The sequence below is a fragment of the Megalops cyprinoides genome, chromosome 1 (genome assembly GCF_013368585.1).
Source record: "Megalops cyprinoides isolate fMegCyp1 chromosome 1, fMegCyp1.pri, whole genome shotgun sequence".
Taxonomy (NCBI): Eukaryota; Metazoa; Chordata; class Actinopteri; order Elopiformes; family Megalopidae; genus Megalops; species Megalops cyprinoides.
The window spans coordinates 8,235,136-8,259,296 of NC_050583.1; the positions used below are offsets into that span (position 1 = coordinate 8,235,136).

At 41.8% G+C, this 24,161-nt stretch overlaps 1 protein-coding gene across 1 annotated transcript in view; it reads left to right on the forward strand.

Moving 5' to 3' along the window:
• Positions 1-1,443: 1,443 nt before the first annotated feature.
• Positions 1,444-24,161, forward strand: part of LOC118788669 (NACHT, LRR and PYD domains-containing protein 12-like) — a 61,187-nt gene continuing 38,469 nt past the window's right edge. Inside the window, exons 1-4 of the mRNA XM_036544654.1 lie at positions 1,444-1,487; positions 2,344-2,471; positions 3,251-3,364; positions 3,638-3,751. Of these exons, the coding sequence (XP_036400547.1) occupies positions 2,425-2,471; positions 3,251-3,364; positions 3,638-3,751 (275 nt within the window). The 5' untranslated portion in view covers positions 1,444-1,487; positions 2,344-2,424. The remainder of the gene's footprint in view (positions 1,488-2,343; positions 2,472-3,250; positions 3,365-3,637; positions 3,752-24,161) is intronic.

Below are 24,161 nucleotides of genomic sequence, written 5' to 3' on the forward strand. Positions count from 1 at the left end.
GCTGCTGTGTAAGAAAGGGTAAGTTCAGAGTCATGCACGGGTCCAATTTTGAAAACCCGCGCCCGCCCGCGCCCGCAAAGCTCAGTACCAGACCCGACCCGTCACCCGTCATTATATCAAAGTCAAACCCGCATCCGTCCGGACCCGTTAATATTAGACCCGCGGCCCGACCCGTACCCGCGATGAATCACACATAGGCTAAAGTTATTCCAATTAAAGGTTTTTATTTTACCTTCTCAGCTTTTATTTAACTTCTTAACTTACACATTTTATTTTGACCAGAACATTTTGCATTAAATCTAGGCTAATGAACAATAGCCTAGTGCGCTTTCTTTTGCGCTATCGGTAAGGTCTACACAAATAATAATTGAAAAAAATAATAATAACCAACCTGTTCTGGCGATCACCAACAATACTCCCCTACGCCTATGCTGACATTTACTTTCACTTGAGGTTACTGTGCAGAAAAAGGATATCATCTACAGTCCCATGTTTAAGCGGAAATCATCCGTCCACAAATCCAGCGTCACAGCCCCGTTACTCTCGGTCACCTGCATCCTCAGCTGCGGAATAATGCTTTGCCTGATATCCTCGGCATATTTTGTGAGCCTGCGGGAGACAGTGGTTGGATCGGGCAGAAGCTGATGCGCGTCCACAAGGCCAGCTCGTGCCCCAATCTCAATTAGGCCCTGTGCCAGTTCAAAAAATCCATCGCCGCACACAGTCTCAAACGATCTAATGTCCCGGCACACACATTTCACGGCTAAGTGAATTTAAATGAAAGAAAAATCCGCCCGTTTTAGCAACTTTTATGCGGGTACCCGTCGGGTACCTGACCCGGTGCAGGACTCTGACCTGGTCCGGTATCGGAATTCGAGAGCATACTAACATGATAGTAGATATATATATATGGGGAAGTTATATAACTTGGGGAAGTTATATCTACCTTTTTAATAAATAAATATTATCACACCTTCGGACGCTGCAGGTCAAGCTCCGCTCTGTAGTCTGTCTCTTGTTTTGCTATAAACACCTCCTTTTTCAGGGCGAACATATTCGGTGCTATAGCCTCGAATGATCGTACCTAACGACGCCACGTACTGCTCTAGACAGCACCCAACTGTCCCAGAATATCAGCATCCCTTAAAGATAAGAGCTCTTTTACCGTGTTTAACAAGAGAACGCATTATAAACAGTTTTAATTCTCACACTAACATAGGCTACATAAGTCTGTAATGCTGATTTTAAAACAGCCTCTAGATTTCAGTATGAGGTGGTTGCTTACTTGGTCACTGGGAAATGCATTATGTTTCACAGAGGCATTGATACATGACGCTGCAGAAGTTGTGCTCTTTTAATAAGGCGGCGTCAAAGCCAAATGCAGTGCCAATATTACTGAGAAAAACGAAAGTGAAAGGATTTATGCAACTGAAACAGTCGCCATTTTATAAAGACAGCAGCGCCTCTGGAATAATTAGCACCGCAAGGTAAAACGACTAAATAAAATACAGGTCTATAAAATATCATATATATATTTCAATGGAGTGTTACGGGCTGGTTTGTCTGTAGCGGAAGATAAGATTGAAGTTGCGTTTTGTCCAATGGTTCGTTAAGCGACAGATTTAGACTGAATACGGAAATAAAAAAGAGCCCAAAACATGGTGCCATTAGATAGTCAAATAGTGCAAATTCGAATGTCAAATAGTGCAAATTCGAATGTCAAATAGTGCAAATTCTTAAGCTTTAAATGTAACATGAATTCCGTAGATGAGGGGCTATTACAGGCTACTGTATGCACTTAAGAAGTACCAGAGCGGCGCGGTAGGAGGTTAATTCCGCAGTTAATTGCGGAGAGCTTCTTCTAGTGACCTAAAGCGGCCTTTATCTAAAATGGGTAATAGAAACGTATTACACTGAATATTTATCATATCGTATTTTAGATACATTCCCTGTGAATGTGTAGCCTATATTCAGCTCCTGTGACGGATAAAACTGGAATCATGCTTCAAATACATAAATTGGAAAATGTTTAAAATGGCTGAACATTAGAACATTAGTTTTTTACCTTACAGCATCGTGTCTCGAGCCGAACCTTAAGACAAGTGCAATATTACAGCCCTGTAAGCCATACGCTGTAAGACATTTTACCATCTGACGAACTTAAATGAAATTTGAAATGAAATAAAACTAACTCTAATATGTTTCTGATTGGAAACATGACTCAGCATCACATGGATGCCATGAGTTTAAACACACACACACACACACACCTAGCATTAATATTGAACCTGGGCCAGTACAGTGATTGTGTTATTTATTTATTTATTTATTTGCCGTCCGCAGAAGCCTATCCTTGGCTCCTCACATAGACCATAACCAGGTGAAAGGGGCCTGGGATGTGGGGAGTGGCCTCTGGAGTTAAAAATGAAGAGAAAGGAAAGGAGGGGCACCGTGGCCCCAGAGAGCAAGAGGTGAGGAGAAAGAGACACCATGCGTATGTGTGTGTGTGTGCGTGTGTGCATGTGTGCATGCAGGTATCAAAGACTGATCTGGCTCATGATAGTGTCAGAACTGATCATACGGGGATTCAGAGGTTTTCGTGTCTGCAGACCAGCGTTTATGATTAAATAACATTTCTTGTAAAGCAAGAAACAAATCAAACCAGATGTCATTACTGGTTGGTTCTCACAGGTCTGCCAACCAGAAAACAGCAAACCAAAACAGCAAAGACAGAACAAACAAATCTGGGACCCGTGTGTATTGTCCCTTTTCAGAGATACTTGCAGGGTTTTCAGTAAGAGGGTTTCTGTCTGCTCTCGCTCCTGCTGCTGGACACAGCCAGTGCACCCTGACAGGGTCAGTCACCTGCATCCTGCCCAGGTGTGCTGCTCCTTCTGGAGCACAGAGTCAGTCACCTGCATCCTGCCCAGGTGTGCTGCTCCTTCTGCAGCACAGTGGCTGGGGATGCCCTCCCCTCACCCCTCCCCACAGACAGACGTGTACAACAAAAAGTGTTTATACAGATCTAAATCCATGACTGTCAGAGATACTGATTCTGTAAATGAAGTGAACAGCACTGGTGGTGTCACAGCACTGATAGACGAAGAGACAATGAAAGCTCTACACAATGTCACAAATTTTTACAGAGGGAACACTTTCTGTGCCGGTTCATGTAAGTGTAACACACTGGCCAGTCGCTGAGCAAAACTTCTGTGATCAATGGAGTCCTGTCTCCCTGTGCTGTTACCAGGATTAGACTGCAGAGATCAGAGTCACCAGTGCCCAGCTGTCAGTCTGTGAAGAGTGACTGCTCCATGGAGCATCCCTTGGCGTTTAGCGAAGGACATCTTTCCACTGAGCCAAGGTGAGGTCACTATGCCCAAGACAGAGGTCCCAACAGTTTGAACCGAGCTCAGTGTCCCAAGATCTTACATCAGATTTGAGGAGGTTTTGGATTGATATGGTTAAACATTTTGAAATCTTAAACAGATCGTAGTATGTGTTTGCCTACAATCCCATGCATTTAACATGTAGAACAGCTATGATGATAATTTCCTCAGTGTATAATTATGTGTGTTTAATCTGAGAGAAACAGCCATGTGTAGTTGAAAGTCCTGTCTCTGTGTGCTGTTACCAGGGTCAGCCTGCAGAGGGCAGCGTCCCCGGTACCCAGCTGTCAGTCTGTGAAGAGTGACTGCTCCATGGAGCATCCCTTGGCGTTTAGCGAAGGACATCTTTCCACTGAGCCAAGGTGAGGTCACTATGCCCAAGACAGAGGTCCCAACAGTTTGAACCGAACCCAGTGTCCCAAGATCTGTCCTGAGCTTTGAACCAGTTTTGGATAAATATGATGAAACTGCTTTTATCTGAGTCTGATCGGCTTCACAATTCCTGACGTTATAAGAGGAAGCAAATGATTTTCTGTTCTTTCTCAGATATGAAACACAAGTACATGATTAAATTCTTTTCACAAAGTAATGGATTACAGCACTTAGCTCAAAGGTTTCATATGATATCACTCAAGTGTAGTGGAATTTATCAGGTTTTTCATTTCTTGTTTCTTGTTTATAAAATTCATTCTTTTAAAAAAGTGTTCACAAGTTTTTATTTTGGTAGTCTTTTCTGTTAGAATTAAGGGTATATTTACACAGATCTAGTACATGAAACATCAGTTAGATATAGAGGAATTCACTTTGATAAAATTACTCTTACCGTTCCTTTTGCATATTCATAAATTAAGGTAGGTTTGATGTGATGTGGTAGGATCATTAACGAGGTTCAAACAAAAATAAAAAGGAACAAAAAGCCGGTGGTCAATTTTTTAACATTTTCATATGTTTTAATGAGACTGAATTTAATTTCTGTCTGTGTAAATGATCTGGAAAGATAAAAGTGCATTATTCAAAAGCAGCAGAGACATTATTGCGGAGAAACATTGTGGAACATAAAGAACATTCTTTTGGCTCTGTCCGCTATATTTGGATAAGAGTGTCTGCTAAATGACTAAATTTAAATGTCATTTGAATGGGAAGCCTAAATATCTGTAGAAGGTCACTGATTGTTTAAGGGTGTTTGTGTACATATTATTTGATGTCGAAGTTTATCATTTTGAGTAGATATCTCTGATAGGCAATCATTCCTTTAACTTAGGATTAATCCATTCTTTGTGTTTAATGCAGTCAGCATAAACACAATGCTAACTGCATTAAACACAATATGCTAAATTAGAAAACTTAGAATGATGATGTAAAAAGGCTTATCCCCATGATGATTTGTATGTTGAAAACACTTAAATGCCATCAAATGTGCAGTGTCAGAATTATATCATAATTTTTATCCAATGCTCTGCAAGGAGCACAAACATATGTAATCACATACTGACGTTGTTTCTCCTCAACAGTAAAGGCTGCATTTATTATGTGAAGGACACATTCATCGTTACCAGTTACAGAGTTATAGAACCATAGACATTCAACATTAAGGATGGATATGATGGAGGGGGATTGTTGCCCTGACTTCCATGCAGCAGTAGGTCTTTCTATGGTGTGGAAGGTTTGAGCAGCTCGACACAGTGAATCTACATTTTGAAACAATTACTTCACATGGTTAATTGTGCCAAAACGGTTTGTGCCCATCACTGTTGTGAGGAAAAAAGTTGAGACGAGGGGTGAAACCTACAACACAATAATTTCAAAAGCAATAACATGGCTCTCAAGTCTCACGCATCGACCGTGTGACACACGCAACTGAGAGCTCTCGCACGCTCTCACGCCATACATGCCTTTTCTCACGCCAACGTGCCGTCTTCGCTTTCTCCGGTGTTTAATTTGATTATTAAATAAGATTTGAGATTACGCAGGAGGTTACAGCCTACATGTGCACGCAATGCAGCATTTCAAGATACAATTTTCTGCATCAAAGGGAGTGCAGGATAGTTCAGATTCAGATTCATGATTCCCCCCCTTCAACACTAGGTGGGATTCCATTGCAGTTATGCACAAAATAGAAGCGATTTTTTAAACAAGTCGACAAAACACAACTGCGAATGGTCTGTGTTTCCACTGAGTGATGCGATTAAAGATGGGTTTCCTCCTCTCGCAATAGCGGCGACAGATCTCGAAGACCTGATAAGTGTGGCACGGTGATTTCGATTGCGTCCGCCGCAATAGCTGTGGTAGTGTTTAATCGAAGGTGACGAGGGCATGTGATGCACCCGCCTGATTGCCTGCACACCTGTTTCCCATCCCCTCGTCAGCCCCGCCCTATATCTTCCCTGCGTGTCTCTGTCTTGTTGCTAGATCGTTGCAGTGTGTTCCCTGTATGGGTCCTGCCTGTGCTTTTGCAGATCTGTTCCAGAGTGTGTCTGTAACCATGTGCTCTTCATGTTGATTAAACGAGCTGGTGAGGTGATAAGATAAATGTGCATGAATGAAAGGCCATAGAGGTCATTTCTGCCAGGAAACACTGGAACATAAAGACCCTTCTGTTTGCTCTGTCTGCTACATTTGTCCTTAAATCCTACATCCCAGTAGAAGGTCAGTGAGTATTTATGGAGCAAAAGCAGGTTCACTGCGGGTAAAATATTCTGTGGAAGTAATGAAGCTCTGTGATGCTTTTAAGCAGGTGTATATAATACAATTTTAGCTTGGCTTTCATTACATTACATTACATTATCTGCATTTAGCAGATGCTCTTATCCAGAGTGACTTTCTTCGGTTTTTTCCAAAATTTTTCCATCTTGCTAACTGAGCACTGATTAAATGTGCATTCCTGTGTCTGCAGTGAGCTGTCAGACCTCCAGTCCAGCTCTGCAGTGTGTGAGCAGATGAGCCAGCAGAGACTCTGCCAGCAGGTAAAGGACTTCACTCACCTGAATTCACCTGAATCTGCCTGCACCTGGAGTCACTCATTCACCTGAATCTGCCTGCACCTGGAGTCACTCATTCACCTGACTCTGCCTACAGCTGGAGTCACCCTTTCACTTCAGGCTGTCTTTACCTGGAGTCACGAATTCACCTCAGTGTGTCCAGGTTTTACATATTCTTCTAACTGTGACCTGTACTGTATTCACTCATTTACCTGTATCTATCAGCCTTTATTCATTCATTTGACTTTGTAGTCCTCTTATTCACTGACTGGCTGGATTGTCTGTCCTTTAGCCCCTCATTCTTCTGAATCTATCTGTCCAGTACAAAGCTATTCACCTGTCTGTGTCACATACTCAGTCATTCATCTGACTTAACTGGAAAAAAAGCTTTAATGTTTCTCCTAGTAATATTCTGAATTGCATTTTCAACAATGATTTCTTTGTCTTCATTTATTCTTTTTCATTCTATATTCTTAAGGTGTGGTTTAACTGGTGTCCTTATGTCTCTGCAGTCTGTGATTGTAGATGCCTCACCCCTGTGTTCCAATGATCAGGAGCTGGAAGCAGAAAATAGTAAGATTTTTCACACAAATCAAAAAGAGTCATCTGAACAGTCATCTCTTAGAAAACCAGTTTATCTCACCCACTCCATCACTATCTACAGACACACCACTGCTGTTTAGTACCACAGCCTACAGACACACGACTGCTGTTTAATACATTAATACTCTCACACCCTTCAGCAACAGTCTGTTCTGAAAATGCCTCCATTTTTGCACAGAAGGAGTCCAAGAGAAACTGAAATCCAGTCTGAAGAAGAGGTTTGAGCAGATATTTGAAGGGGTTGCTACATCAGGAAAACACACCCTCGTCAACACTATTTACACAGAGCTCTACATCACAGAGGGGGACAGTGAGGGAGTCAATAATGAACATGAGGTGTGGCAGATTGAGACAGTATCCAGGAAACAGACCACCCAAGACACTGCAATCAAGTGCAATGACATCTTTAAGCTCTTACCTGGACAAAAGAAACCCATCAGAACTGTGCTGACGAAGGGGATCGCTGGCATTGGAAAAACAGTCTCTGTGCAGAAGTTCATTCTCGACTGGGCAGAAGGAGAAGCCAATCAGGATATTCGTTTCATGTTTGTTCTTCCTTTTCGGGAGCTGAACTTGATTCATGATGAACAATACAGTCTGCTTGGGCTTCTGCATGTCTTCCACCCTGAAATGAGAGGGACTGAAAACATTAATCCTGATACTGACAAAGTTTTGTTCATCTTTGATGGTCTGGATGAAAGCAGATTTCCCTTCAATTTCCAGCAGAACGAGACGCTGTCTGATGTAACAAAGACATCCTCAGTGGCCGTGCTGCTGACAAACCTCATCCAGGGGAATCTGCTTCCCTCTGCTCTCCTCTGGATCACCTGCCGGCCAGCAGCAGCCAATCAGATCCCTCCCAAATACATCCACCGGCTGACAGAAATACAAGGGTTCAATGACTCACAGAAGAAGGAGTACTTCAGGAAGAGATTCAATGATGAGATCCAGGCCAGTAGAATTATCTCTCACATGAAATCATGCAGGAGTCTCTACATCATGTGTCACATACCAGTCTTCTGTTGGATTTCTGCAACTGTTCTGGAGCGACTGTTGGGTGAAGCTGACTGTGGAGAAATCCCTAAAACTCTGACTGGAATGTACACCCACTTCCTGCTCCTTCAGTCCAGCATCAAGAATCAGAAATATCAGGGAAGAAATGAGACAGATCCACAAAAGCTTCTGAGGCTGAATGGAGACACAATATTGAAACTGGGGCAGCTGGCTTTTCAACACCTGGAAAATGGTATTCTCATGTTCTATGAAGAGGATCTGAGAGAGTGTGGCATTGATATCGCTGAAGCGTCAGTGTACTCTGGGGTGTGCACAGAAATCTTCAAAGAGGAGTCTGTGTTGTATCAGAAGAAAGTGTACTGCTTTGTGCATCTGAGCATCCAGGAGTATCTGGCTGCTTTGTATATCTTTCACTTATACGTAAGCCAGAATGTGAACACACTGAAGTCCATTTTTGGGGAGAAGTTTTTGTCCAATAATTCATCACTGTATGACTTACAGAAGACAGCTGTTGACAAGGCCTTGGAGAGTAAGAATGGACACCTGGACCTTTTCCTGCGATTCCTTCTTGGCCTCTCACTGGATTCCAATCAGAACCTTCTCAAAAGCATTCTGACACAGACAGGAAGTAACTCAGAGAGCATCAAGAAAACAGTCCAGTACATAAAGAGTTTGGAGAATGAGGATTCCTCCCCAGAGAGGTGCATCAATCTGCTCCACTGTCTGGCTGAACTGAATGATGATTCACTTATGGAGGAGGTCCAAAAGTTCCTGAGCTCAGGAAGTCGTTCTGGTGAATGGATCTCACCTGTGCACTGCACTGCCCTGGCCTATATGCTCCTGATGTCAGAGGAGGTGCTGGATGAGTTTGACCTGAGGAAATACAACACCTCAGACGAGGGGCGCAGGAGACTGGTTCCAGCTGTGAGGTGCTGCAGAAAGGCTCTGTGAGTATTAACATGAGTATCACCTTTCTAATATACCATGGTTATCCTGAAAACATGTATGTTAGCATATGATACAATACATTTAGATATACCATGTTGTCATGTAATTAAAATCTCATTTGATCGTCCTTTCAATGCTTAAACCATTGCAGAATCAAAAAATCAAATCAAACTATAGAGTTCATATTAAACTGCTTGTACAGGCAAGAGAGTGCTAAAGTAGTTCAAAAGTATGGCCTGTTTCCACCTTAATGTTACGTTGGAATATTGAATTGCTGAGTGGAGTTAATTTATACATTTTCCCTAAACATTATGCCAGCCTATTTCTTTGGATTGGATAAAATCTTTTCTCAGTATTTTCATTCAGTATGAGAATATTTGAAAGAATGCGCAACATTCACAGGGTGGATTATAAATATGTATCACTTCTTTATTATGGACCACCACCAAATTTCATTCTAAATTGTGTGTCTGCAGAAATCAACACCAAAGTTTTGACTTAAAAATCTTGATGTGAGAATGTGTACTTCATTTCAATCCCCAGATCATGTGTACGAGTTATTACTTTTACTGGCATGAGTTTTTCCATCTGTAAACATGAATCACTGAAATAGCAGTAAAGACCACATTAAATGAACAGGAAGATACATCTGTTCAAGTAACAATAATGTGTGAAATCCACAGGCAAATTTCAATAAAAATATGCATTGCAGGTAGCAATGACTTTCATACATAAATAGGAAATAGAAACCGACTACACAAATAGCATTCATATTAATATATGATGCAGTTCAAACAATTTAATAACAGGTTTTTGGATTGATCCACAGTTAAGAAATACAATATTACTACTGTGTAATACAACTGTAATATAAATCAGGAGTTTGGAAATTGAACAACAACGTAATTTAAATCATTGTGATTTAAATCACGCCAGTGATTTAATCATTCTCCAGAATTTGGAAGGATTGTTTAGGTTTCTTACATTTTCATTAAAAGATTTTAAATAAAATGTTAATGTTGATTTCCTCTCATTTGTTGCATAGATATCTGAATGAATCCAGTCACAGGAGGAATTTGTCTTTTTTGGTTCAGCCAAAATATGCTTTCCTTCTATGAATCAGCTCTGAGACATCAACAATGAACCAGGGGACTCTCTGTCCCTTATTTCATAGGACCATGTTTGATTGCCTCTCCCCCACTTTGACAGGATATTTCTTATGAGAGGCTGACAGGCAGTATCTGGGTATAAGATTCATTTCATTGAAATTAAAAGAGTCCAAATCAAACTTGAAAATGAAGGCTTTGTTTTGAGGATTCTTCACAATCTATGGCACAGTTTTTACTAGTATCAAAACGCAAGTTGCAAAGATTTGTTACAGTCCATCAGTTGGTCTCTGACCAAATAATGGTTATGTATTCTGTACATACACAGAAAATTATCTTGCTCTTTCCTTGGCAATGTTGCACCTGAGCTCTGACCTTGCAGTCGGAGCTGAACAGGAGATCTGAGTATTTCACCACACTGACGGGCCGACTCGAGCTTGTGAGAGCGTGATGGCGATCTTGCTGACAGGAACACTGCGTTGTGGGGATGGAAGCAGCAGTAACAGGTGGCTGGGTTATCAGGAACCTCAGGAGTAGCAGAGAGTCTCACAGCAGCAGCACTGCAGGCAGATGCAGTAGCAGTGATGGAGGATTTAGTCCTGAGAGGAGGACCAACACTTCCACAGACACAGCACCAGAATCAGTGCTGGGATGGTCACTGCTATTGAAGTCATTAAAATCAATGAGATCAATAGGACACAACAAATAAAATGCTGTTAATACACTTTGATTGAAATAATAAAAGCTTTAAAAGTTTTTATTTAAAAACAACAGCTCATAACATTTCACTCAGAAACATTTTGAAACAGAAATGTTTTTGTTATAGTGAATTTTTGATCATAAATACTCTTTTCTGTCTTTTCAGACTCAATGACTGTAACCTTACAGAAGAGTCCTTTGAAATTGTGGCCTCAGCTCTGCAGTCAGCCACCTCACCCCTGAGAGAGCTGGACCTCAGCAAGAATAACCTGGGAGAATCAGGAGGGAAGCTGCTGAGTGCTGCACTGATGAGTCCAAAGTGTAAACTGCAGACTCTGGATCTCAGCTACTGTAACCTGGGAGAATCAGGAGTGGAGCTGCTGAGTGCTGCACTGATGAGTCCAAACTGTAAACTACAGACTCTGGATCTCAGCTACTGTAACCTGGGAGAATCAGGAGTGAAGCTGCTGAGTGCTGCATTGATGAGTCTAGCCTGTAAACTACAGACTTTGAGGTGAGTGATGTTGTTTGATAATCCTGATTTATAAGCATTTTATTATTGAAGTTATTCATTCAGCAGATACTCTTATCCACAGCAACTTCCAGCACAGTGGAACATAGGTATCCATTCAAGTTAAATGTGCAACCGTGTCAGACCAGGCTAACAACACTCCCAGTGAGAGTGGGCATAACACTGTTCAAGCCCTACCACAAGTTAACTGCAATCTGACTAGGCAACGGAAGCCAAGTATACTACCATACATCAGTCACTAGAACACAGAATCCAAAATACATCGCAATACTACACATAAAATAGACAGCAAGTACTATAGATAGCAGGTGTTTAGGGGGCAGAGATTGATATGGAACCGAGATGCAGTCTGAACAGGTGGGTCTTTGGTTTGTGTCAGAAGATGGCCAGTGATTCTGCTGTCCTGACCTAAACTGTGGTTGGAGTTGAAGTGGAGGGAGTGTTTGATGGCTAAAATATGCTTGAATTTATGGTGACTGCAGCTGTAATTAGAATTGCTCACAATTTTTTACAAAAGGCCAAGATCAGATGTGCTTTATTGATAGGCTGTATAGGCTATCTTGATAGGATAGACCAGTGATGAAAAGCATTATTACAGGTAGCAGAGGATTTGATATTAAATAACCCCTTTAAGAAAAAAATACCAGTCTTGCCTCTGACTTGATTTCAGCAGTGTAGCATCCAGACAGCATGTAACACCTTCCCAGGCAAGAAATTAAACATAAATCAGTACATTTTTTAAAATAAAGATAATTCAGAGGGTAGAAGTGGGAGAAATGATAACTTTTTTCTAGTTAGTACAGCTGATGTATTCCTGGGAGCTTGTGTAAGATGTAAAATGGTTGTAAAGTTAGGTGTTTGTGCAACACTGTTGCCTCTCTTGTCTGCTCAAGCATCTAATTGGCAGATCCACGAGAGGCGCAAGTCTATTGTAAATGTAAAAGTCTGGAAGGAGTCAGACCTCTGGCTCACTGCCATCATTTCTGTGGGGCACTCCAAAATGTGTGTAACTAACTCTTGTGTTGTATAGGAACAGGGTATACTCCAGCAGCCTGTACCTTGACGAATGGCATATCTGTCATCTCTGTGTCTATCACACACGTCCACGCGTTAATTATCATCAGTGAAAACAAACTATGCGCTCTGCTTTTCCTTGCTCCTTTGTGTGGTCTTTGTCAGCTTTTTATCATTGACCTATCACATGTAGAGATCTCAGCCTATCAGAGTTGTGTATGTCAGACTACAAAGTGGAAAGCAACATCGACCAGAATTCATTTTGGAGTTGTGTCAATACAAAAGACCCACATCCTGTATTGTTTAATTGTCATTGCAACCATACAGAAACGACCCATGTGAATTAGTTTAGTAGAAAACACTGTGAGTTTCTCCATTATAGTGAAAATGAAATGGACATGTTGGCGTGCACTCGTTGCCATATTGTCTGCACATTGGTGTATGAGTGCTATTAAATCCAATCGGGGAATTTAACTGAACCTTTCATTCATTTTAATAAAATGTACAGCCCCACATGACATATATATTGAATATTTGATCATAATCCTTCCTATGTTGTCTTTGCAGGCTTGCTAACTGTAACCTTACAGAGAAGTCCTGTGAAATTATAGCCTCAGCTCTCCAGTCAGTCACCTCACCCCTGAGAGAGCTGGACCTCAGCAACAATCACCTGGGAGAATCAGGAGGGAAGCTGCTGAGTGCTGCACTGATGAGTCCAAACTGTAAACTACAGACGTTGAGGTGAGTGGTGCTGTTAAATTTAATAATAATAAAAGGTTATTAATTACATTAATAACCTTTTAGTGAAGGGAATTTTTTCAGTATATGGCTGAAAAATAGTGTGCAATACCTGAAAGGCAATGGATGAAAATGACAATAAAGATACCTGCTCAGCCCACCATGAGCAAAGACCCAGGATACTGCAGTTACTCTTATTCACACCACAATCTCTTCATGACCTAATCAGTTTATACAGGTATTTCAGGGTGAGGGAGAGATATTTGGAGACAGATGGAAAGAAAATGTGGGATAACAATGATGTGTCTGCAGGGGGTGGTGGTATCAGCACTGGGAAGCACATTAGGGTGGCAGGTATGCCATTTGGTTATTGTACTTAGAGGTTGGCAGGGTGTTTCTCATACCTTTACAACACCAAGAGTTAGGCTCTTGTAGGGATTTCCTACAGAAATGGCCACAAAGTCTTTTAAACAGACTTATCTATCCATTTATCTATCACAGGCCTGTTCTGTCATAATAGCAGAAAAGGTATCATGTTGATTTTTCCTTTATTTTCAATTTGAGGATTATATGTATTTATATCATGAGCTGAGATTTTGTCTCCTTTTCTCCACAGACTGAGGCAATGTGACCTCACAGAGGGCTGCTGTGATGATCTGGCTTCAGTCCTGCGCTCACACCACTCAGAGCTGAGAGAGCTGGAGCTGAGAGACAATGACCTGCAGGATTCAGGAGTGAGAGCGCTCTCTGCTGGACTGGAGGATCCACACTGTAAACTACAGAGACTGGGGTGAGGAGCATAATAATGTACAGTCAACTCCTGACTATCTGGGCTATTGGAATGGAACAATGGCAAGAACACTTAACGAAATGTTAAATATTTTGTTTATATTTATATTACGTTGTTAATTAATATTAGTATAAACAATTAATATTAATGTTTTCATGTATATTTACTTTGTTAATAAGAAAATAAACTTTAGCATGAAATAACATGAGAAAGATACCTATAGCAAGATGCACAATACGATGAATCCAAATGCCTCTTTGTTAGTTTCCATTTGAAAGAAATGGATGGCAGATGATGGAGCTGGTTTTGAGCTCAGGCCGTAGGACTCAGCCTGCACTTGGAACAGGCGTCTTTACTGTCTGAGTCCCGTAAATGTCTCCTCTTATAACACCTTTGTGTTATAAGAGGAGAGGAGGAGCTTTAAATTCCTCTCCATTTTTTCTGATAATAAAGAGTTAATAACCGTCTCAGCTTTATTGAGCCGGGCTAAGCTGGCAGCAGATGATTTCCCTTAGTGTTGCTGTTCCAGTCTCCTCAATAGATTTTCCAGTGATAGACCTCCAATGCTTGGCCTTTCTGAGGGATTTTACTGATACATAGGTGATGAGTTTCCCTCTCAGTTTTACTTTGGCTGCCTCACCCATGATACTAGGTGGTATATCTGAGCTGTGGTTAAACTCCATGTATGGCATAAATGTAGCTCTGATGTGGGCTGGAAAGCTAGTTTCACCTAATATTGAAGTTTTTAATCATCAATGGCCTGAAAAAAACATTGACCGAAGTCTAAACTAGGTTAAGGGGTGAATGCACCAACATTTTAGTTTGATTGTAAAACAATTGTTTTAAAACATGGATTTTTAAATACATTTATCCTCACACTATCACATCAAGCAGAGGTCAATGTTATTTCATCATGAATATAAGGTATAAGGTTTATCAAATAATTTCAGTTATTATCTCTAATAACCAAAACTGTATGGGTAAATTGAATCTCTTCTTTATTCATCTATCCCCTGGGTCCATGCACCAGCAATTAAAGTGTGGAATCAGTTGCAAATGTCCACTTTTTATTGCATTATTATATTCATAATTAGTAAGAGAACAGTGATGATAATGGAGGTATTGTCCTGTGGGAACAGATTTAATTAAATATAGCAGCAGGGCATGTTCTCTTTGCATACAATGCACTCTCATCTGGTTGGCCAAGAAGTGACCAGATGTTGTGACTAGACCAATTAGAGGAGAGTGCATATTGTATGTGAAGGGAAAGGTCATGTGCTTTACCTAATTACTGTATTCGTCAGTTTAACGTCATACTTGTCAGTCATGCTTGCTATTAATTTTTTTGACAGTAAAATGACATTTTTGCAAGGGTCCCACCCACATGTATGAATATTATTATTGTTCTCTGCTGCAGTCTCCATGTACTGAGTGTCAGATATTCTGGTAATTTCTCCTGCTTTTCCTCCAGAGCTGTGACAGTGAAGAGCTCTTCTCTCCTCTCTGCAGGCTGTCAGGCTGTCTAGTCACAGAGAGAGGCTGCGCTTCTCTGGCTTCAGCTCTGCACTCAAACCCCTCACACCTGAGAGAGCTGGATCTGAGCTACAACCACCCAGGAGACTCAGGAGTGAGAGCGCTCTCTGCTGGAGTGGAGGACCCCAGCTTTAAACTGGAGACACTGCTGTAAGCAGAGTTCTGCCCCTTTCTCATTTAGACTGTTGGTGGCTTCATAGAAAACCTAATGAGGTGTTGGTGTCTGATCAGTAGAGTCCTGGCAGTGTGTGGAGCTCTCCCATTGTTACAGAGCTTTGAGTTTCACACTGCACTTCATAGACAGAAAGTCTGTGTCTCTCAGTCTTTGTTCTTCTGTTCCTACAGTGTGGACCATGGAGGAGAGATTAGGCTCAAACCAGGGCTGAGGAAATGTAAGTCTGTCTGCAGTAAAGGCTTTAAAACGGAGAGAGCAGATTAACAGAAGAAAGAGGGATAGTTTTGGGAAAAACAGTAAAATATGGTTCTGTTATATCACCAGTGTATCATCCTTCACTCTTCTCTACAGTACCTGCCTTCTCTTTTCTCTCATCTTCATCACTCATCTTCCTCAATCCTTGGCTGTGTCTCAGTCCAGATTTAATTAGTCTTCACCCTCGTGCCCTCCACTAGGAGTGATGCAACACTGACACACACACACACACACCGAAGCACACATTCCGAGTATTACATATAGCAGACAATCACAGTCATAGAAATAAATATATGGATACATATATACATAGATAATTTAGAACACACCCAGAAACACACGTTACCACATTCACAGCAAAACACATCTGCTTACACCACACACACACTGTGTGGCATACTCCATGTACTGTATCACAACACACACTTGCTTAGTCTCTGTATCTCTTTCACACACACGCATTCACACTGTACTGTATCAACCCCCCCCCACCCCACCCCACACACACACCCACACACACACACACACACAGTGTATTTCAAAGGCTTGAAATTATACATACCGACAGTAACACGTACAAATCTGTTTATCATGGCCTCACACACAGACATAGAAAGCTGCATACTGCATACTGCAACATACAAGCACCAACACATGTTCTTAGTAAAGCATCACGGTTGCTTATTAGATGCTCTTACCCAGAGCAACTTACAAAATTACAATATTTACATCTTATCCAATTATACAGCTGGATATTTACTGAGGGAATTCTGGTAAGGTACCTTACCCAAGGGTACAACACCTGTGGCTCACCTGGGAATCAAACCCTTTTGCTTAGCACTATACCACACTGCTGACCAGTATATACACACAGCACAGTAATACAGTATACACTCATATACATACACACATTACAGACATTGCCAAACACACAATAGCACACATTCACAGAACACAATATCATACACCCAGTAATGCTCACACCGAAAGTAAAATGACTCTAGGTATGAAAAAAGCACACATGAAGACAGTCATTAGCATGTAACACACTCACAGAAACCAATGTTCAATCACACTAACACACAATATGCACGTCACACAACAGCACAAACAAATCCATTCAAACACAACTGCACGAACTGGAATGCATCCACAATGACACACATTGTGCACAGTCACATGCAAAGACATGCATATACTAACACAAAAACACACGGACACACACACACACACAGGGCAGTGCTAATCTCCTGGTTCTGATCCAGTAGATTGTGTTGGAAATGTTACCTCTTGTAACCTCTTTCCTGTCTGCAGATGCCTGCCAGCTCACACTGGACCCCAACACAGCACACAGATATCTGTCTCTGTCTGAGGGGGACAGGAAGGCGACACACACGCTGTGGAGAGAGCAGCCATATCCTGATCACTCAGAGAGATTTGACTCCTGGCAACAGGTGCTGTGCAGAGAGGGTCTGTCTGGGACTCGCTGTTACTGGGAGGCTGAGTGCAGTGGGGCGGCTGAGATTGCAGTGGCGTATAAAGGAATCAGCAGGAAAGGAGGACAAAATTATGACAGTAGGTTTGGAGTCAATGACCAGTCCTGGAGTCTGGACTGCAGAGGTGACAGGTACTCTGCGTGGCACAATAAGAACATCACTTCTGTACCTGCCCCCTCCTCCCACTCAGGCAGAGTAGGAGTGTATCTGGACTGGCCGGCCGGCACTCTGTCCTTCTACAGCGTCTCCTCTGACACTCTGACCCACCTGTACACTTTCCACACTACATTCACTCAACCCCTCTATCCTGGGTTTAGACTTTGGTATAACATGTCAGTGTCACTGTGCATGCTGGGATAGACTCCTTTGTGCTGGAGGAGCTCCTGTGTTGTCAGAGAAGTCTCATTCCTGTTCAAACACAACTGTGTGACATGATGGGATATTATCAGGGTTGGGGAGTAATGGAATACATTTAACGGCGCTACGTATTTAAAATACAAAATATTAGTAACGGTATTCCATTACAGTTACCATTTAAATTGATGGTAATCAAATTAGTTAAAAAAATATTTAGATTACTGAAGGGATTACATTGGATTTTTTCATTTAATTCATTTATTTTTTTCATTTAATGTTTATTCAGTTGGAAAATCTATCCAATGATAGGCAACTCCGGGGTGTTTCTTCCATATGCCCCTCATGAAAACAAAAGAAGAAAAAAACGTGCAGCCTGCCTCACTCACAAGGCAGTAGAATGGAGAGTGAGACAGAAAGCAACCAGGGCAATGCGTTTATGTCATGGAAATACCGGTACCATTTCAAATTTGCCAAAGTTTGCAACATAACAGTACAATGCAAGCTGTGTTTGCCAGCAACCAAACTGCTATCCGCTTCAAAAGAGTCAACCTCTAACCTGAGGAAGCATCTTAAGATAATATTTATTTAAGCTAATATTGGTCACTAGCTAGCTATCTTACATAGTTTGGCTGCTCTGGGTTAGCTATTCAGCTACCTAGTAGGCTAGTAGGTACAGTATTAAAGCTAACTAGCTAACGAGTAGATACAGTGACAAAACAAGTGATATTTCACATGTTCAAAACTGCGATTACTCCAACAATTTTACACTACGCATGTTATGCATGAAATTGTTAAGCTACTCCTTTATCACTCACAATGTATTTAGGGTGGCTCATGCCTTTTCTAACTCATGTTTTTGTGTAATGTACAGTTTTTGAATTAACATTTACAATTCTGAACAATCTGCGATGAAATGCCCATACACTTAACATGGTGCCAAAATGTTAGCCACAGCAATGCTAAGTGAGCAATCAAAAAAAATAACCGTTCAGAACCTTAGACAGTTGAATAGAAAAGCACAGAAGAGTTATGAAAACGTCCACCAGTATATGCCACATTCACACTTTTACTTACATATTTTTAAAACTTAAAAAGACAGTGTTCAGAAAGTAATCCCAAGTATTTAGATTACGTTACTTACCTTGAGTAATCTAACAGAATACGTTACAAATTACGTTTTAGGGCAAGTATTCTGTAATCTGTAGTAGAATACATATTAAAAGTAACCCTCCCAACCCTGGATTTTATTGACTGTGGTCATGACAATATAAATCTCCACATTAATACTGACAGTGTACAAACACTGGAGGGTGCACTCATCCACTGTATACCAAATACTTTAGAGTTCCAATGAATCATTCAACTGTCGAAAATTAGTGACTTATTTTGTTAGTTTTTAATAATAATTTTTTTATAAAACACTTGATCATGTTATTGATATTTTAATACAGTTTTATATTAAGCTCAGGTGTTTTGCGTACTATTGGAAATAAAAGGAAAATAATAGCTTGCTTAAAACTTGTGTAATATGATTATGATATGCTAAAATAAAGATGAATGTATGTGTATGAGACATTTGTTTATTTATTGTGGGAGGGGTGGGGTTGAAATTATCCCTTAAATATTGAGGTACTTGTACTTTGTCAGTTCTGTGGTATTTGTATAGAGATGAAAGGCCAGTGATATTGTGTGATTGGATGTGTCTGTTTATGTTTCTACCACCAACATCAGTAAAGACTCGCTGTGTTGAATGTGAGGAGGAGGGTCTTACATGCAGGACTGAGTCCCATTGTTCCATTCAACATCTGGATGCACTGACACATACTGACCACAAGGTGGGGGTGTTAAGACATGATTATCACAAGAAATATTTCATACCAACAAACTGTGACAACACTGTAAGAGTTAGCAATGTCTTTTATGAAGACAGAGAGACCAGTTTCTGTTAGGTTATTTTGTTGGTGGTCAAGGAGAAACCTCATCCTTGAAAGATAAATTTTCATCTCATGAGACAACACATGTACAGGGTGTCCTTCATCATGCTACTGTCCGCTATCAAAGATGCTGAAAAGTGTGGCCTTATTGTGAATAAGACCAGAAGCCATTGCAGGGAAAAACTATCTCTATCTATGGGGTGGGTCTCAGACAGCTACTCTGTCCATGAGGACTGTGTACGTTTGTCATAAAACAGACACAGAGCTCCATCACTGACTCAGTCAGATATTCTGTGTTGATGTGGACTTGAGATCGATCGTTTGAGGGGCCAGAGTGTATGAAAGTGCATCCGTCCATCCTCTGGGGACAGATGTCAGGCGTGGCGAACAGAATAAAGGATCAAATCCCAAAGCTGTCTCCGTCCGCTGCATGAACCACAGTCTGAATTTGGTCCTCCAAAAGGCAGCCTCAAACTGTGGCATGATTAGGGGAGCCTTTAGTCTGTTCCATGACCTCCACAAATTACTAACTTGAGCAAAGAGGGTGGCAATCTTTGACTCCATCCGAGCCTCTCTCTCTCTGCGTCTCATCCTGCTGCCGCTGGAAGCCTGAAACCTCATCTCCCTGCCTGCTGGACATGCCAAACGCCCGGAAATTACAGCAGTAATTAAATCCTCAGTGGATCACTGAGGCTGTCTACAGCAGCCTGGATGAAGTAATCCATATGGGTGGAAACACTGAGGCCGCCACGGGCTGCAGGCCCTGATGACATAGTTTGACGTGTCGCTGCGATTAAAGGCGTCGCTTCATCTGTTCTCCTCAGCTGAGGAGGCAGCACGCGTCCTGCAGTCCAGAGACGTCTCGCCCGAAACTGCTTCCTCAGGCCTTTGGCGGGGTCTCTGAAGATGCCCAACAAGCTGCCGCAGACCTGACCCAGGCCCCCACTCTGCCTGCAGCACGGCGATCTCCGCGCCGCTGTGGTGACGGGGAAGCTCTTTTTCAGTGGAGGAATCCAGAGGAGCTTTACAGGAGCCAGTGCTTCCAAGTGCTCCACTCGCTCACCTCTGAGCTAACCTCAGCCAGCCGACCCTGCCTCCTCTGATCATCAGTCATCACCATCATTCCTCCAATCACACACTAACATAAATCATGATCTAAAATCTTTCATTCAAAAATGTTTTTATTGACTTGCAGTACTAGCATTGTAGAATCTAATTGTGCGCTATTTGTGTGTTTTTTTTCCTGTTGTAGCCCTGCTAATTACACCTTCACTCCAGCAGGGTGAGAGGGATATGAGTGCATTACTCACTGCTGTTGCTGCCCCCCTGTGGTGCTAAAGCAAACTTATCACAGAGAGCTGCTGTGTAAGAAAGGGTCAGTTCAGAGTCCTGCACGGGTCCAATTTTGAAAACCCGCGCCCGCAAAGCTCAGTACCAGACCCGACCCGTCCGGACCCGTTAATATTAGACCCGCGGCCCGACCCGTACCCGCGATGAATCACACATAGGCTAAAGTTATTCCAATTAAAAGTTTTTATTTTACCTTCTCAGCTTTTATTTAACTTCTTAACTTACACATTTTATTTTGACCAGAACATTTTGCATTAAATCTAGGCTAATGAACAATAGGCTAGTGCGCTTTCTTTTGCGCTATCGGTAAGGTCTACACAAATAATAATTGAAAAAAATAATAATAACCAACCTTTTCTGGCGATCACCAACAATACTCCCCTACTCCTATGCTGACATTTACTTTCACTTGAGGTCACTGTGCAGAAAAAGGATATCATCTACAGTCCCATGTTTAAGCGGAAATCATCCGTCCACAAATCCAGCGTCACAGCCCCGTTGCTCTCGGTCACCTGCATCCTCAGCTCCGGAATAATGCTTTGCCTGATATCCTCGGCATATTTTGTGAGCCTGCGGGAGACAGTGGTTGGATCGGGCAGAAGCTGATGCGCGTCCACAAGGCCAGCTCGTGCCCCAATCTCAATTAGGCCCTGTGCCAGTTCAAAAAATCCATCGCCGCACACAGTCTCAAACGATCTAATGTCCCGGCACACAAATTTCACGTCTAAGTGAATTTAAATGAAAGAAAAATCCGCCCGTTTTAGCAACTTTTATGCGGGTACCCGTCGGGTACCTGACCCGGTGCAGGACTCTGACCTGGTCCGGTATCGGAATTCGAGAGCATACTAACATGATAGTAGATATATATATATATGGGGAAGTTATATCTACCTTTTTAATAAATAAATATTATCACACCTTCGGACGCTGCAGGTCAAGCTCCGCTCTGTAGTCTGTCTCTTGTTTTGCTATAAACACCTCCTTTTTCAGGGCGAACATATTCGGTGCTATAGCCTCGAATGATCGTACCTAACGACGCCACGTACTGCTCTAGACAGCACCCAACTGTCCCAGAATATCAGCATCCCTTAAAGATAAGAGCTCTTTTACCGTGTTTAACAAGAGAACGCATTATAAACAGTTTTAATTCTCACACTAACACAGGCTACATAAGTCTGTAATGCTGATTTTAAAACAGCCTCTAGATTTCAGTATGAGGTGGTTGCTTACTTGGTCACTGGGAAATGCATTATGTTTCACAGAGGTATTGATACATGACGCTGCAGAAGTTGTGCTCTTTTAATAAGGCGGCGTCAAAGCCAAATGCAGTGCCAATATTACTGAGAAAAACGAAAGTGAAAGGATTTATGCAACTGAAACAGTCGCCATTTTATAAAGACAGCAGCGCCTCTGGAATAATTAGCACCGCAAGGTAAAACGACTAAATAAAATACAGGTCTATAAAATATCATATATATATTTCAATGGAGTGTTACGGGCTGGTTTGTCTGTAGTGGAAGATAAGATTAAAGTTGCGTTTTGTCCAATGGTTCGTTAAACGACAGATTTAGACTGAATACGGAAATAAAAAAGAGCCCAAAACATGGTGCCATTAGATAGTCAAATAGTGCAAATTCGAAAGTCAAATAGTGCAAATTCGAATGTCAAATAGTGCAAATTCTTAAGCTTTAAATGTAACATGAATTCCGTAGATGAGGGGCTATTACAGGCTACTGTATGCACTTAAGAAGTACCAGAGCGGCGCGGTAGGAGGTTAATTCCGCAGTTAATTGCAGAGAGCTTCTTCTAGTGACCTAAAGCGGCCTTTATCTAAAATGGGTAATAGAAACGTATTACACTGAATATTTATCATATCGTATTTTAGATACATTCCCTGTGAATGTGTAGCCTATATTCAGCTCCTGTGACGGATAAAACTGGAATCATGCTTCAAATACATAAACTGGAAAATGTTTAAAATGGCTGAACATTAGAACATTAGTTTTTTACCTTACAGCATCGTGTCTCGAGCCGAACCTTAAGACAAGTGCAATATTACAGCCCTGTAAGCCATACGCTGTAAGACATTTTACCGTCTGATGAACTTAAATGAAATTTGAAATGAAATAAAACAAACTCTAATATGTTTCTGATTGGAAACATGACTCAGCATCACATGGATGCCGTGAGTTTAAACACACACACACACACACCTAGCATTAATGTTGAACCTGGGCCAGTACAGTGATTGTGTTATTTATTTATTTATTTATTTATTTGCTGTCCGCAGAAGCCTATCCTCAGCTCCTCACATAGACCATAACCAGGTGAAAGGGGCCTGGGATGTGGGGAGTGGCCTCTGGAGTTAAAAATGAAGAGAAAGGAAAAGAGGAGCACCGTGGACCCAGAGAACAAGGGGTGAGGAGAAAGAGACTCCATGTGTGTATGTGTGTGTGTGTGCATGTGTGCATGCAGGTATCAAAGACTGATCTGGCTCATGATAGTGTCAGAACTGATCATACGGGGATTCAGAGGTTTTCGTGTCTGCAGACCAGCGTTTATGATTAAATAACATTTCTTGTAAAGCAAGAAACAAATCAAACCAGATGTCTTTACTGGTTGGTTCTCGCAGGTCTGCCAACCAGAAAACAGCAAACCAAAACAACAAAGACAGAACAAACAAATCTGGGACCCGTGTGTATTGTCCCTTTTCAGAGATACTTGCAGGGTTTTCAGTAAGAGGGTTTCTGTCTGCTCTTGCTCCTGCTGCTGGACGCAGCCAGTGTACCCTGACAGGGTCAGTCACCTGCATCCTGCCCAGGTGTGCTGCTCCTTCTGCGGCACAGAGGCTGGGGATGCCCTCCCCTCACCCCTCCCCACAGACAGACGTGTACAACAAAAAGTGTTTATACAGATCTAAATCCATGACTGTCAGAGATACTGATTCTGTAAATGAAGTGAACAGCACTGGTGGTGTCACAGGCACTGACAGACAAAGAGACAATGAAAGCTCTACACAATGTCGAAAATTTTTACAGAGGAAACACTTTCTGTGCCGGTTCATGTAAGTATAACACACTGGCCAGTCGCTGAGCAAAACTTCTGTGATCAATGGAGTCCTGTCTCCCTGTGCTTTTACCAGGATCAGACTGCAGAGGTCAGAGTCACCAGTGCCCAGCTGTCAGTCTGTGAAGAGTGACTGCTCCATGGAGCCTCCCTTGGGGTTTAGCGAAGGACAGCTTCCCACTGA